At 51.1% G+C, this 14,228-nt stretch overlaps 2 protein-coding genes and 1 pseudogene across 3 annotated transcripts; 2 read left to right on the top strand and 1 right to left on the bottom strand.

Moving 5' to 3' along the window:
* Positions 1–715: 715 nt before the first annotated feature.
* LOC123156606 (codeine O-demethylase) lies at positions 716–2,366 on the bottom strand. 2 transcript variants are annotated; one of them, XM_044574754.1, is made up of 4 exons: positions 2,098–2,366; positions 1,716–1,975; positions 1,192–1,543; positions 716–1,123 (listed from the first exon to the last, which is right to left on the bottom strand). In XM_044574754.1, exons 1-4 carry the CDS (start codon positions 2,329–2,331, stop codon positions 875–877), a joined length of 1,095 nt encoding a protein of 364 aa, XP_044430689.1. In that variant the 5' UTR covers positions 2,332–2,366; the 3' UTR covers positions 716–874. The 2 variants fall into 2 exon arrangements, with proteins under 2 accessions (XP_044430689.1, XP_044430690.1); XM_044574755.1 differs by having other exon boundaries at positions 1,213–1,543.
* Positions 2,367–8,184: 5,818 nt separating this feature from the next.
* LOC123156607 (protein SRG1) lies at positions 8,185–10,337 on the top strand. Its single transcript, XM_044574756.1, has 4 exons — positions 8,185–8,893; positions 8,960–9,219; positions 9,319–9,646; positions 9,925–10,337. Exons 1-4 carry the CDS (start codon positions 8,657–8,659, stop codon positions 10,165–10,167), a joined length of 1,068 nt encoding a protein of 355 aa, XP_044430691.1. The 5' UTR covers positions 8,185–8,656; the 3' UTR covers positions 10,168–10,337.
* A 1,089-nt stretch (positions 10,338–11,426) lies between these two features.
* Positions 11,427–12,945, top strand: LOC123156609 (protein SRG1-like; annotated as a pseudogene).
* The last annotated feature ends 1,283 nt before the right edge of the window (positions 12,946–14,228 follow it).

Below are 14,228 nucleotides of genomic sequence, written 5' to 3'. Positions count from 1 at the left end.
CGTCGCCGTCCCCCCGTCGGGGCCGATCGCCCTCCCCCTCCCGCGCGGCTCGGCTCAGCCCCCCCGCCCCCGGGATGGGATCCTCCCCACCCCGGAGCCTCGCCGCTATGTGTCGCCCCATGCCTCGGCCCCCGGGGGTGTGGCCCCGGCTCCGGCTCCCGGTGGAGGCCCCGCCCGCGGTCGGCCCGGTCCGGCCAAGAAGAAGAAGCGGCGCGGCGTGCGCGTCGCGCCACCCGCGGGCCAAGGCTCCGCCTCAGCTCCGGGTCCCGTCTCCGGTCTCCCTCGCCCCCCCTGTTTCAACTGTGGGGTGAGGGGACACTCGCAAGTCACCTGCGTCAACCCCCAGTGCTGCTACCTCTGCAAGGACCCCGGCCACCCCGCCCTCCTATGTCCGGATAGACCGGTGGTCTCGGAGCTCATGATGTATGGGCATGGGATCGAGGAGTATCAACTTAATATTCATATATTACCACTTAACGAAAAATTTACGTATGTCACACCGAATTCCTGAAGGGAAGTATGTTGGCAAAAGGTGACATCCATGGAGTACAGCATGCCAACATGTCTTTGTCAGTTTCACACAACATGACAGTGATCTAGTGCTGACATTTTTACATCCTAAAAATCATTATTCACCATGTTATAGGGATAGGGTTTATGCATTTTGAAGAATAAAAGCTACGGAGTACTGTATAAGAAGGGACGGTGGAGACACTTGAGCAGATAAGAGAATATGAAAGTGCTCAGAGAGCATGTTAATACAAACCAAACATAAACTAGACTGATTCTTCATTTTAACCAGATTCACTCCCTGTAAGTTCACCAACTATGTACTTTCCATGGGTACTCTAGCATGGAACTACAGCCATCTTACTTAGATCTTCAGTGCATCGGCAATTCTTGGTCCTCGGCCTCCAGCATAATGTTCATGGTGCAACACTAACAAGTCCTTGGCCTTCATTTTCCTGTACTGTGCCGGTTGCTCCTCACTTAACAGATGAGCTATCGGCCCAATCTCTTGCTCGGGGTCCACACCATAGAACATGGCCACTGATATCCTCTCTTTATCGGCATTAGTCACAACTCTATGCATTGGCCCCGTGAAGATCCCGTTGGTCATTATCTGCGCGAGGAATGGTCAGGCGAAAGTCATCAAGAAGACAAGAACTTCATACGGGAGAAGAAAATTACTTGAGGTTCAGAGATGGTCACCTCCATTGTAAGACCAATGTTGATCAGCAAGGTGTGGTCACACGCAGCTGGAACATTGTACCAGGTTCCATCTCTAAGATATTGCAGCCCCGCGACGTCTTTGTCCATGAGGAGAACCGTGAGAGCAGGGAAATCTGCATGAGGCTTGATGCCCAGGACAAGATCGGGTCTTGGACACGGAGGGAAGTGGTTGAATCTAGCAAATGTGGGGGCGTCGCTGTTAAACTGATTAACGAGGCAGTCTTCATCAAGCTCCAAAATCTTAGCCATTGCCCGAAGGACGTCGCCTTTGATTCTCTTGCACTTCAATGCGTATTCGTGAAGATCATCCCTGCAAACAGAGCTCATGTAGTCCAATTAAACCAAGCCTACATTACTAAGTTTGTTTAATTTCTGCAGTCCATGTCAGGTTACATCTCTCAAGAGAAAAATCAGCAAATGAACTCTGTTCTACAAAACAGACAAGAAAGAAAGATCCGTTTGAAGTATCGCTGATACATTACCTGAAAGATTTGGGATGTGTAGGCCAATGGACAAGGTTTCTCCCACCCTCCGGCTCAACCCTAAGATGCAGTCGATCAGACCAGTCCAATCTCTGATCTTGAGTCCTCACCTGGTCATTTCCATACCCTTCTACCTGGAAATACTTGCCATCTATCAGGTTGCTGCATTTCTTCTTCTCTTCGAGCGACAGGTGAAAAAATTCCCTTGATGCGGTCATCACAGAATCCATCATAGAGGCCTCCATTCCATGGTTCGAAACCTGGTCACATACGCTGATGCGTGTTACAGAAATGTAGCCAGTGCAGCATGAACGAAAAATGCAAAAAAGAGAGTAAATCTTAGGAACAAGAAACTCGAGAATGGAGTAATAAAGAAACTCACCTGGAAGAATCCCCAGGTCTGCAGCGCCGACCGCAGCTTGGCAGCTTCCTCAAGATCGTAGGATGCAGACAGCAGGCCAAGATCGATTGTTGGGACAGGCTCCGGCATCTCGGCACCAGCAAGGTTCCCATCAAGCAGTTCTTGCTCTCTGAGCAAGTACTGGCTTGGTGGTTCTTGCATGCTGGCAGCCAGTTGCTGCACTGAATTCGGCAGCCTCCATGACTCATCAGCCATTGGAGTTCGTTGCTGATCCTGGTGGTCTGCTCTGTCTCCTTGGTTGTTGTGCTCTCTTGAAGGAAGATGTTGCCCTACGCAAGATGTAGCTGCCTTCGTCTCAATCCCGTCTCAGTACACATTATCATCAATGAGTAGGCCAGTCACCAACCACTACAACAGACACCAAAAAGATCAGAGTGATGGTGGCTACTCCTTTTTTCTCAAGAAGAAAACCTAATAAGCCAGAACAAGCTATATAAGAAGACAAGCTAGGGGGACAGAGATAACATGGCATGTGTTGGCATGCATTACTCTGTATTTTACTGCACAGGTGTATATATTCACCACTTTGTACTTTTTACTAACTGTCAATTAGTGTATGGGTTACTAAGTTGTGCACATAAAAACTGTCTCTGTAGAAGTGGACAAAGAGTTAGGAGTGGATCTAATTACGAGCTTGAAAGTCAAGATACCCCTTTGAAATAAACTACTACTCGTTTTCGCAAGTCTATGCCCATAAAACAACAGCCAAAGCGAGACAAGGGAACTCAAGACAAACAGCAGTAGAAAACAGTGGCACTAAGCAACGTGGATGACTAGTTTCTAATTAGCAAGTTGTCTTACTCTCAGTCTGCACGATCATCAATAAGTAGACTAGCCACCAGCCACTAGAACTGTCAAGGACCTCGGTGCCCAAGACAGCAGGACCTCGACTACGTAGTTCGTAGTCTCGGTTGATAGGAGCGCTAGGGTTTTTGCCTAACTGCTCAATGGTGCAGGAGAAGAGATTAGGAGTAGAGGAGGAGGTAGGAGATAATGATTTATTGCCTGCGTCCAAGGGTGCAGATTACAGGATATATAAAGGCCTTATGGGCTTCTAACAAACTAGGAAACTAACTACTCCTGGACTCCTAACAAACTAGGAAACTAACTATTCCTGGACTCTAGGAACCAACGTAGGATCAGGACTCCTTGTCCCGATCATGCCCCGCCAGCTGTGGCCGTCGGCTGCTGCCCCTGGGCGCGCGACCCGCGCCTGTACGCAGCGCCCCACATGACATCTCTCCCCCCCCTCGACGAGCAGCTCGTCCTCGAGCTGAAAAGCGGGGTAGCGCTCGACAAAACTGTCAAGATCCTCCCATGTAGCTGATGATGCTGCTTCACCCTTCCAGTGGACGAGCAGCTGGCGAACGCCGCGTGCTAGTCGTGCACGAGTCACACGCTCCGGTTCTGGAACAGCCGCCCCGTTGTGGATCGGAGGCAATCCCGGTGGTGCAGTTGGAGGCGTGCCGAAGAACTTCTTGAGGAGGCCCACGTGGAACACGTCATGGAGGCGCGAGCGTGCCGGAAGCTCAAGGCGGTAGGCCACGTCGTTGACGACCTCTGAAATGCGGTACGACCCATAGAAGCGTGGCTTGAGCTTGCCCCTGGTTGGCAGGTTGGGAGAGGACGCGGCGCGCTGGCGAAGACGAAGCCAGACCCAATCGCCCACGTCATGCCGAATGTCCCGATGGCGTCTGTCGTAGTAGGACTTGTAGACCGCTTGTGCCTGCTGTAGACGATAGCGGACGTCTGCGAGTAACTCGTCGCGCTCCGCCATGCTCCTGGCCACTGCGGCCACCCGTGTATCGCCCGGCTCGTAAGAGCGAATAGTGGGAGGGTCACGGCCATACACAAGCTTGAACGGAGTTTCTTGGGTTGATGTCTGGTAGGCGGTGTTGTATATGTACTCGGCCCAGGGAAGCCATCGGAGCCACTGCCTGGGACGATCCCCGGTGAGACAACGGAGATACATCACAATGATCTTGTTAGCAGCCTCCGTTTGGCCATCCGACTGTGGATGAAACGCCGTCATCATGTGTAGCTTGGTCCCGGTGAGGCGCATGAGCTCCCGCCAAAAAGCCGAGGTGAAGACGGGGTCGCGGTCAGAGACCATGGACTGCGGGACGCCATGGAGACGCACAATCTCAGCGAAGAACACCTGCGCCACTGATTCCGCCGTGTACGGGTGGGCCAGCGCCACAAAGTGGCAGTACTTGCTGAAGCGATCCACCACGGTGAGGATAACAGACTTCCCGCCCACACGAGGGAGCGCTTCTACGAAATCGATGCCGACGTCAGTCCACACGGCCGTGGGCACCGGCAGTGGCAGCAGCAGACCGGCGGGGTGCAAGTGCTCGGACTTGTACCGCTGGCAAGTACCACAGGCACGGACATACTCCTGCACCGTCTTGCGAAGGTTAGGTGCGTGGAAGTCGCGGCGGAGACGATGCAGCGTGCGCAAGACGCCTTCGTGTCCGTCATCGTGCACTGCGGTGAGAAGCTCCTGGAGTAGTGAAGACGTTGGCGGGATGTAGAGGCGGCCGTTAAAAGTGACGAGGCCGTCGGAGAGCGCCCACGGCAGCTGCCGAGCGCCTGCCGTGATATCCTCGCGCAACGCGACGAGTGCTGGGTCGGTGGACGAAGCGTGCCGTAGGCGGTCGATGAAGTCGAAGTGAGGACCAGATATAACCATGACCCCCGTCTCTTCCGTGTCGCGGCGGGAAAGGGCATCCACCACCGTGTTTGTACTACCGGCCTTGTACTCCACAGTGAAATCGAACCCCAGTAGTTTGCCGACCCAGTGGTGCTGCGGAATGGTTGCCAAGCGCTGGTCAAGGAGGAATTTGAGACTGTAGTGGTCGGTTTTTACCACAAATTGGCGCCCCCAGAGGTACGGTCGCCAATGGCGAATAGCGAGCACCAGGCCAATGAGTTCCCGTTCATATGCCGCCAGAGAACGGTGACGAGGCGCGGCCGGCCGGCTGAAGAAAGCCACCGGGTGCTGATCCTGGAGAAGGACGGCCCCGAAACCGTATGTAGACGCGTCACACTCGACGATGAACGGCCGTGTGAAATCGGGCAATGCGAGCACGGGAGCCGTGGTGACCGCCGTCTTGAGGGCGGTAAAAGCTGTTGCCGCCTCCGGCGACCATGAGAAGCCGTCCTTGCGAAGCAGGGCCGTCAGGGGCGCGGCGACCACGCCAAACTCCTTGACAAACTTGCGGTAGTACCCTGCAAGACCGAGAAACCCCCGGACCGCGCGCGCCGAGCGAGGCTGCGGCCAGTCGGCCACGGCCTGCACTTTTTCCGGATCCATGGCCACTCCGGCCGCGGAGATGGTGTGACCCAGGTAGGAGATCGACTCGACGGCGAACGAGCATTTGGACCTCTTGACGAAGAGCCGGTGCTGGCGCAGTACGGTAAAGATGGTGCGCACATGGCGAAGATGATCGGCCCACGACTCGCTGAATATGAGGATGTCGTCGAAGAAGACGAGAACGAAACGACGCAGGTACGGCCGCAGCAGATCGTTCATGAGTGCCTGGAACGTCGCCGGCGCGTTGCAGAGGCCGAACGGCATCACCAGGAACTCGTAGAGGCCGTCGTGGGTACGGAAGGCAGTCTTTGGGATGTCCTCCGCACGCATCCGCACCTGGTGGTAGCCGGAGCGTAAGTCGAGCTTGGTGAAGAAATGAGCGTCGAGGAAATCGCGGCCATTGCATGATTGCAGGGCTGGCCCGTCCGGTCCGGCAAGGCCGCGCCAGCAGACCCGATGGCCCCTCCGCCAGAACGTCATGGAGAGGGCGCGGAAATCCCACAGGATCGGTCCAAGCGTCGCCAGCCATTGCGTGCCCAAGATGACGTCGTAGCCTGCGAGCGGCAAGGCGAGAAAATCCTCCGAGAACGCCTCCTGGTCGATGCGGAAGGAGACGGCGCGGTATGCGCCCTGGCACGGAACACGCTCGCCGTTGGCCACCGTGACACGCATCTTCTCGGTGGTGGGGGATGGCAGTGTAGCACGAGCGGCCGCCTCCTCAGCGATGAAGTTGTGGGTGGAGCCTGAGTCGATCAGGGCCAGGAGGGAGACACCCCCGAGGGTGACATGCATCTGCATGGTCTCGCTCGTGCGCACGCCGGAGATCGCGTGGAGCGAGATCCGAGGGTCGGCCGGCGAGGCATCAGCGGTGGCGGAGGCCGTGTCGTCGTCGTCGTCGTCCGGCGCCAGGTCGAGGAGGAAGATGCGCTGGCAGACGCGGTTGTGGCCCCTGCCAAACTTCTCATTACAATTGAAGCATAGGCCCAGGCGACGGCGTTCCTCCATCTCTGTCTGTGACAGGCGTTTGATTGGGCGCCCTTCCGGCAGACTAGGTGCAGGGGGTGCGGCTGGTAGAGCCGGTACGGGGGGCGCGAGGCGTGGTACGGGCGCCGGCAGGATGCCCTTCTGCTGAAAACGCACCGGTGGTGCGGAGGTGAGCGCGCACTGGTCGCGCAGCTCCAACTTGCGGGCGAGGCTCATGGCGACGGCGAGGGACTGCGGGTTGTGGATTTCCACGTCGAGGCTGAGGGGTGGCTGGAGTCCCGCGGTGAAGATCTGAACCTTCTGTGTCTCTGATAAGATGCCTGCCCGGGGGAGGAGCGCCTCAAACCGCTCCTGGAAGTCGACTACGGACGTTGTGCGCTTGCACGCCATTAGTTCGCCCAGCGGGTTAGCGCGTAGAGGTGGCCCGAAGCGGAGGTTGAGCAGCTCGGAGAAGCGGCGCCACGGCGGAGTGCCCTCGTCACGCTGGACCTGCATGTACCACAGCTGGGCAGAACCCTCAAGGTTGTAGGACGCCATCCAGACTTTTTCCTCCTCGGCGATCCGTTGTTGATGGAAGAAGGACTCGCATCTGTTGAGGAAAGCAAGCGGATCTGACTTGCCGTCGAACTTGGGGAAGTCCATCTTCTGAAACCGGGGCGGGCGATCATTGTGGTGCTGCCCATCGTGGGCGCCGGCAGTGCTCGACGAGGAGGTAGACTTGTCCTTCTGGAGCGCGGCGACGGACGTCTGCAGGGACGCCACCGTTGCAGTCAAGGCCTCGATCATCGTGGCCAGATCAGCGGTGGTTGGTTCTGCCATGCCGGAAGTGACCGAGGCGGCGGCGGATGGTGGCGATGGAGGTGTGCTTGGCGCGGACGCAGGGGTGGCGGCGGGCTGCGGATGGAGTGCGGACGGGGAAGAGGATCGCCTGGAACCTGATACCAAGTTGTCAAGGACCTCGGTGCCCAAGACAGCAGGACCTCGACTACGTAGTTCGTAGTCTCGGTTGATAGGAGCGCTAGGGTTTTTGCCTAACTGCTCAATGGTGCAGGAGAAGAGATTAGGAGTAGAGGAGGAGGTAGGAGATAATGATTTATTGCCTGCGTCCAAGGGTGCAGATTACAGGATATATAAAGGCCTTATGGGCTTCTAACAAACTAGGAAACTAACTACTCCTGGACTCCTAACAAACTAGGAAACTAACTATTCCTGGACTCTAGGAACCAACGTAGGATCAGGACTCCTTGTCCCGATCATGCCCCGCCAGCTGTGGCCGTCGGCTGCTGCCCCTGGGCGCGCGACCCGCGCCTGTACGCAGCGCCCCACATGACAAGAACCAATGCTGAATTCTCAGAAAGATGACCCACATGATGAAAAAACACTTCTTTTTTCACAAGGAGAAACCTATAATGAGGTAAAACAAACTACTACTCCCTCCGTTCCTAAATATAAGTCTTTCTAGAGATTTCAACATGGACCACATACGGATGTGTATAGACGTAGTTTAGAGTGTAGATTCACTCATTTTGCTCCGTATATAGTCCATATTGGAATCTCTAAAAAGACATATATTTAGGAATGGAGGGAGTATAAAGGAAGAAAAATAAGTGGGGACACACTACAAAGCCGTCCATAGATGATGGTACTCATAGCTGGGCATATAAATTTCCATATCCCTAATCCTCAATTAGCAGGATGCGAAGACGCCTTTTTCACAACACACGGTCAATATTCATCGAGTAGAACAGCCACAAATTCACAGCGACCACTAGCACAAGTGGCTGAAAATCTGGGCCATGATTGAAGTGTTATTATTTTTTTGAACAGGAGAAATGTAAATGAACTAAAGAAACCTAATAAAGTTAAAAAGCCCGAACAAAGTGTCAATATATGGCATTGCAGTACTCAGTATTTTGCTGCTGGAGTCTCTTGGTGTGTATGTTATGTTGTGATATTGACCATTTTGTACTTCTAGGTAATTGGTGCGTGGGATAAAGTAGTAAGCAATAACCATGATGTCCACATCCAGAGGGACTCAGTAGTGCATCATAAGTCACCATCTCCTATGGAAGTAGACAAAGGAGTGATCAACATTCTACGGCTGAAAATCAACACACTCCTCTGTGTCGTCCACTACTTACCTTCTGCAAATCCATGCCCATAAATCAGCCAAAGCAGGGATAAAGAAGAGCGCAAGATCGACAGCAGTAAGAAGCAACCATGGCTGATGCAGAACCATGGAAGACAGTCAAGATACCCCCGATCGTGCAGGAGCTGGCGACCGGCATGCAGGAGCCACCGAGCCGGTATGTGATCGCTGAGCAGAACCGGCCCACCGCGGCTGGTTTTGAGATGCCCGATCCCATACCCATCATCGATCTCAGCCGACTGTCTGCCAACTGTGCTGATGAGGTTGCCAAGCTGCGGTCCGCCTTGGAGAAGTGGGGTCTGTTCCTGGTAAAGTTTTCTCCCTGATTTCTTTGTTTTTTCCCATCTTCAGATTTCTAATCGATCTTCCTCCAGGCTGTTGGCCATGGAATGGAGCAAAGTTTTCTTGGTGAGGTGATGGGAGTGGCTAGGGAATTCTTCAAGCTCCCACTGGAAGAGAAGCAGAAGTATTCGAACTTGGTGAACGGCAATGAAGTCAGGATCGAAGGTTACGGGAACGACATGGTCGTGTCAGAGAAGCAAATCCTGGACTGGTGTGACCGCCTCTACATCATAGTGGAACCTGAGAATCGAAGAATCTACAGCTTGTGGCCAACACAGCCTCCATCGTTCAGGTACCGTACCATTCAGGCTTGTACTTCATACGGTATATATGGGTGTCGACCGATGAGTAGCCAACGTACGTAGTTGTCTGACCGTGAAGATTTCTGCAGAGATATTCTGAGTGAGTACACAGTCAGGTGCCGTAAGATCGCCAATCTTTTCCTCCAGAACCTGGCCAAGCTACTAGATTTACACGAGGACTACTTCGTCAACATGTTCGACGAGAATGCCTTGACATACGCCAGGTTAAACTACTACCCTAACTGTCCGAAGCCGGACCACGTCTTCGGCATGAAGCCCCACACCGATGCCTCGGTGATCACAATCGTCTTCATCGATGATAATGTCAGCGGGCTCCAGCTTCAGAAAGATGGCGTCTGGTACAACGTACCCATTGTTCCGAATACATTACTCGTGAACGTGGGAGATGTAATGGAGGTACGTATGTGTGAGAAGCTGCAAAATTGTGACAGTTAAACTGAGTTGTAAATGAAGGGGAGCCTTAGCGCAGTGGTAAAGCTGCTGCCTTGTGACCATGAGGTCACGGGTTCAAGTCCTGGAAACAGCCTCTTACAGAAATGTAGGGAAAGGCTGCGTACAATAGACCCAAAGTGGTCGGACCCTTCCCCAGACCCTGCGCAAGCGGGAGCTACATGCACTGGGGCTGCCCCTTTAAACTGAGTTGTAAATCTTGCTACTTCATCTGACACATACAGATAATGAGCAATGGATTCTTCAAGAGCCCGATTCACAGGGTTGTGACCAATGTGGAGAAAGAGCGGCTATCTTTGGTGATGTTCTACACGATGAACCCGGAGAAGGAGATTGAGCCACTGTCAGAGCTGGTGGATGAGAAAAGACCGAGGCGGTACAGGAAGACAACAACTAATGACTACATAGCAAAACTCTTCGAAACTTTTGCTAGGGGGACACTAGCTATCGACACAGTGAAGATCTGAACGTGGTTCTGAAGTGTAGAAGATTAATTGCGGTGTGGTGATATTTCTTCCAGCGATATGTACTATTCTCGTGGAGTTGGTTTATGCTTCGACCTTCTAAAAATAATGTGCTATGATGTATCACCTATATAACCATCTACAGACAACTTCATATCTGTTTGTTTAGTTCAGTTCTTACCCCGTTGTTCTACATCACTTTCCATCTCTGGTTTACTGTCTTCCTTGTTTTCACCATGCTGATTATGACATCCACAAATTCGTTCTTGCTATGCAATTTGGTTGCCTCAGCAACAATAGTAAAACTACAATAACCTAAGCAAAGCACCTTTTGAAATAGAAAAAACAACTAAGACATACCAGACCAGGATAATCATTTCCAGGTAGAAGGTATGAACATGATTCAGTGAGAACTGAATAGTTCACCAGAGGCTGAGCGGAATTTTGCCCACGGGCCATAAATATCAAAGCTTTCAGGTTATTTGTCACTGATAAATCTACTCAAACAGATCTTTCATCCTTGTCAAGTTCATAAAAAAATACATTAGCCTGACCTTGAATTACAGTTATATTCTTCTGTGGCCCCTCCTATGTAGAAGAAATATGCAGAAAAATGTAAGTTCAGTATGATGTGCTATCCATTTCAGCAAGTTAAATATGAACCATATGTAAGATATCTGTTGAAGGGGGAAAATTGGCTAATAAATTTAATTAACTACCATTTGTTTCAAATTTTCATGTTAACAGGTTTAAATCTAAGAATATAATAATGGACAGCCCATACAAGAAAACGTCGTTGGTGGGAATCCAACTCTGGTTCTCTCAACCATGTATACTTATTTTAGTACCTAGTGTCATGTGCTCAACTACCCATGGTGACACTTAATCTCACCGGGAATGTTTTCTTAAAGTGCCAATTTTTAATTCTATTTTAACGAGGGTGATCCTAAACAAACTTAACAGAACAAAAGAAACTGTAGAAGGGATGAAACACCTCAGCTAAGAGAAATATGAGGACATCATATATGAATGCAGTACTCACTATTATGTTATATTCAGGCCATTGTGTGTATATCGTGATACTCGCCGGTTTGTACTTACCCCAATTGATATGTGGGAGAAAGACAAAGACAAAAAACAAAGTGATAACCATGATGTCCACAAGGGAGTCCAGAGAATCACAAAGGAGTATCAAAACCCATGCCCATAAAAACTGCCAATGGGACAAGGGAGCTCAAAACTAAGAGCAGCAACAAGCAACCATGGCTGACGGCCAACCATCAAAGACTGTCGAGATACCACGAATTGTGCAAGAGCTGGTAACCGGTGTGCAGGAGCCACCAAGCCGATACGTTGTTCCCGAGCAAGACCGCCCCGATGTGGCTGGTTCTGAGATGCCTGAGCCCATCCCCGTTGTTGATCTCAGCCGTCTATCTTACTGACAACAGCGCCGATGAGAATGTCAAGCTGAGGTCTGCCTTGGAGAACTGGGGCCTCTTCCTAGTAATCTTTTCATGATAAATTTAGTTGTATATTTTTTAACCTATCGAATCAAGATTTCTGATCGATCTTTGGCCAGGCTGTCGGACATGGGACGGAGCCAAGTTTTCTTGGTGAGGTGATGAAAGTGACAAGAGAATTTTACAAACTCCCACTGGAAGAGAAGCAGAAGTACTCAAACGTTGTGGATGGCAAGGAGTTCAGAATGGAAGGATATGGGAGCGACATGGTCATATCAGAGAAGCAGATCTTGGACTGGTGTGACCGGTTCTATCTCGTAGTGGAACCTGAGTCTCAGAGAATCTATACTTTATGGCCAACACAACCTCCTTCTTTCAGGTACTCCAGGCTTTTACCAGGATAGATCTGCATCGTAAAAAGAAGTTCAGTTAGTGAGTATCCATGACTAAGCCTGATCATTCATATTTCTGTAGAGATATTCTGAGTGAGTACACAGCCAGGTGCAGGGAGATCACCAACCTTGTCCTCAAGAACCTGGCCAAGCTGCTCAGTTTAGACAAGGACTACTTCATCAACATGCTCGCTGAGAATACCATTACACACGCCAGGTTTAACTACTACCCTCACTGTCCCAACCCGGACCAAGTCTTTGGCCTGAAGCCCCACTCTGATGCCACGGTGATCACAATTGTCTTCGTCGATGATAACATCAGTGGGCTCCAGCTGCAGAAAAATGGTGTCTGGTACAGTGTACCAATTATTCTGAATGCATTACTTGTGAACATGGGAGATGTGATGGAGGTACACGTGTGTAGGATGTTGCAAAACTTGTTTGTTCTTGTGAAGTGGACAGTTAATCTAAGCTACAAATCTCTCTATTTCCTCTGATGCATGCAGATAATGAGCAATGGGTTCTTCAAGAGTCCGGTTCACAGGGTTGTGACCAATGCAGAGAAAGAGCGGCTGTCTTTGGTGATGTTCTATGCAATGGATCCGGAGAGGGAGATTGAGCCAGTGCCAGAGCTGGTGGATGAGAAAAACCCAAGGCGGTACAGGAAGATCAAGACCAAAGACTACATAGCAGAGATATTCAAAACTTTTGCAAAAGGGACACTAGCCATTGACACAGTGAAGATCTGAATGCGATTCCGAAGTGCAGAAGATCTGATAGTGGCATGCTGAATTATCTCCCATTGATCTTGACTTTCTTATGGAGTTGTGTATGCTTTCACCTCTTGGCTTAAAATGCGCTATGGTTTACCCACATATACAGACACCTTTGTATGTCCTAAATAATATTCCCTCCAATCCAAAATAAGTGTCGCGGCTTTAGTTTGAACTAAAACCAAGACACTTATTTTGGGATCGGAGGGAGTAGTAACTATGGTTTCTGAAATGTTTTTATCTCGCGCATTTGTCTTTCTGATTATTTCCAATGTTAGCATTAGTTGTCAAGAAAGTACAGTTGGACTTCCCATCTACATTCTTCTCTTCATCAGAAAAATTCATCCTATCTGACAGTGTCCGTTACCTTCGGAAAAAAAATGAAAAGAGAAAAGCTAGTCTAGTACAGTGTACCATGCGTTTCCTACTAAATCATGGTCAAAACTAAATCATGCACAGCCTATGTCTACAGGCTAAAACCTAAGAAGACAATGGCAGGGAATTCATAAAGTTAACAGCCGGCCTGGATCAAACTCCGGCTGCAAACCTGAAAAGTTAGTCTTGTAGAGTGTACACTGCATTTTCCCACTAAATCTCACGGCCAAAACAAAACAATACACATGCCATGTCTACAGGCTAAAATCAAAGAAGACTATGACAGGGGATTCATACAGCTAACAGTCGACCTGAATCCTCAAACTCTCGCTGAAAACAGGGGGAAACTGCATTATCTAGGGGGCAAGCCTTGGACACAGTGATATATCCCCAATCATGAACCGGAAAGCTAGTACCGTAAGTATACCGTAATATTAACCACCGGCATAAGAGAAAGATTACCATGTTCCATACCAGCCAATTATGTCTCTCAATAAAAAAAAACTAGAAGTAGCTGAGACAACGATGGTGATAATCGCGGGTCTTACCTCAAGTTGGAGAGAGATGCCCATCGCAGAGTCCGGCGGGCAGCTCGCCGCGGGAAAAAGAAGAACGCTCGCCCCTCAACCCTCGCGGTTCCCGGCGACCCGCCGACCGCCGACCACCCGGCGCGGCCGTGCCGCGCCTCCGCGGAAACCCCTGTCTCCCTTCCGCCGTGGACTGGCTGTCTTACTCTCTCTCTTTTTTTGTTGTTGAGAAAACTGGCCGTCTAGGAAGTCCTTTTGCGGTGGGCCGTGATGGGATGGGCCCAGAAGCGTCTCGAAGCTTTGGTTACCCCTCGCGCCGTGGCGAGCATGATGGGAAAATCCTATTGGACGCTCGCTGCGTCGACTTGTCGAGGCTTCGCACAGAGAGAGCTAGCGATAGCGATCTAGATGGGCCGGCCCAGTTAGGAGGTAGCGCTAGCGCTGCAGCGTCCGGTTTTGGGAGGGTTCCTGAACGGTTTTGGGAACCTTCTAGAAGGTTCTTGAACCGGGTTTTCACTGGTTTTTCTGTTTGCTTTT

Source organism: Triticum aestivum, chromosome 7B, assembly GCF_018294505.1.
Source record: "Triticum aestivum cultivar Chinese Spring chromosome 7B, IWGSC CS RefSeq v2.1, whole genome shotgun sequence".
Taxonomy (NCBI): Eukaryota; Viridiplantae; Streptophyta; class Magnoliopsida; order Poales; family Poaceae; genus Triticum; species Triticum aestivum.
The sequence above is the reverse complement of the archived record's forward strand: the minus strand, read 5'-3'. Positions and strand labels throughout refer to the sequence as shown.

Coding starts and splice junctions, on each gene's coding strand:
- LOC123156606 (XM_044574754.1), bottom strand. CDS start 2,331: ATGGCTGATGAGTCATGGAGGCTGCCGAATTCAGTGCAGCAACTGGCT. Junction 1,976..2,097: donor AGACCTGGGGATTCTTCCAG/GTGAGTTTCTTT, acceptor GTATGTGACCAG/GTTTCGAACCATGGAATGGA. Junction 1,124..1,191: donor TGACCATCTCTGAACCTCAA/GTAATTTTCTTC, acceptor TTCCTCGCGCAG/ATAATGACCAACGGGATCTT.
- LOC123156607 (XM_044574756.1), top strand. CDS start 8,657: ATGGCTGATGCAGAACCATGGAAGACAGTCAAGATACCCCCGATCGTG. Junction 8,894..8,959: donor AGAAGTGGGGTCTGTTCCTG/GTAAAGTTTTCT, acceptor ATCTTCCTCCAG/GCTGTTGGCCATGGAATGGA. Junction 9,220..9,318: donor ACACAGCCTCCATCGTTCAG/GTACCGTACCAT, acceptor AGATTTCTGCAG/AGATATTCTGAGTGAGTACA.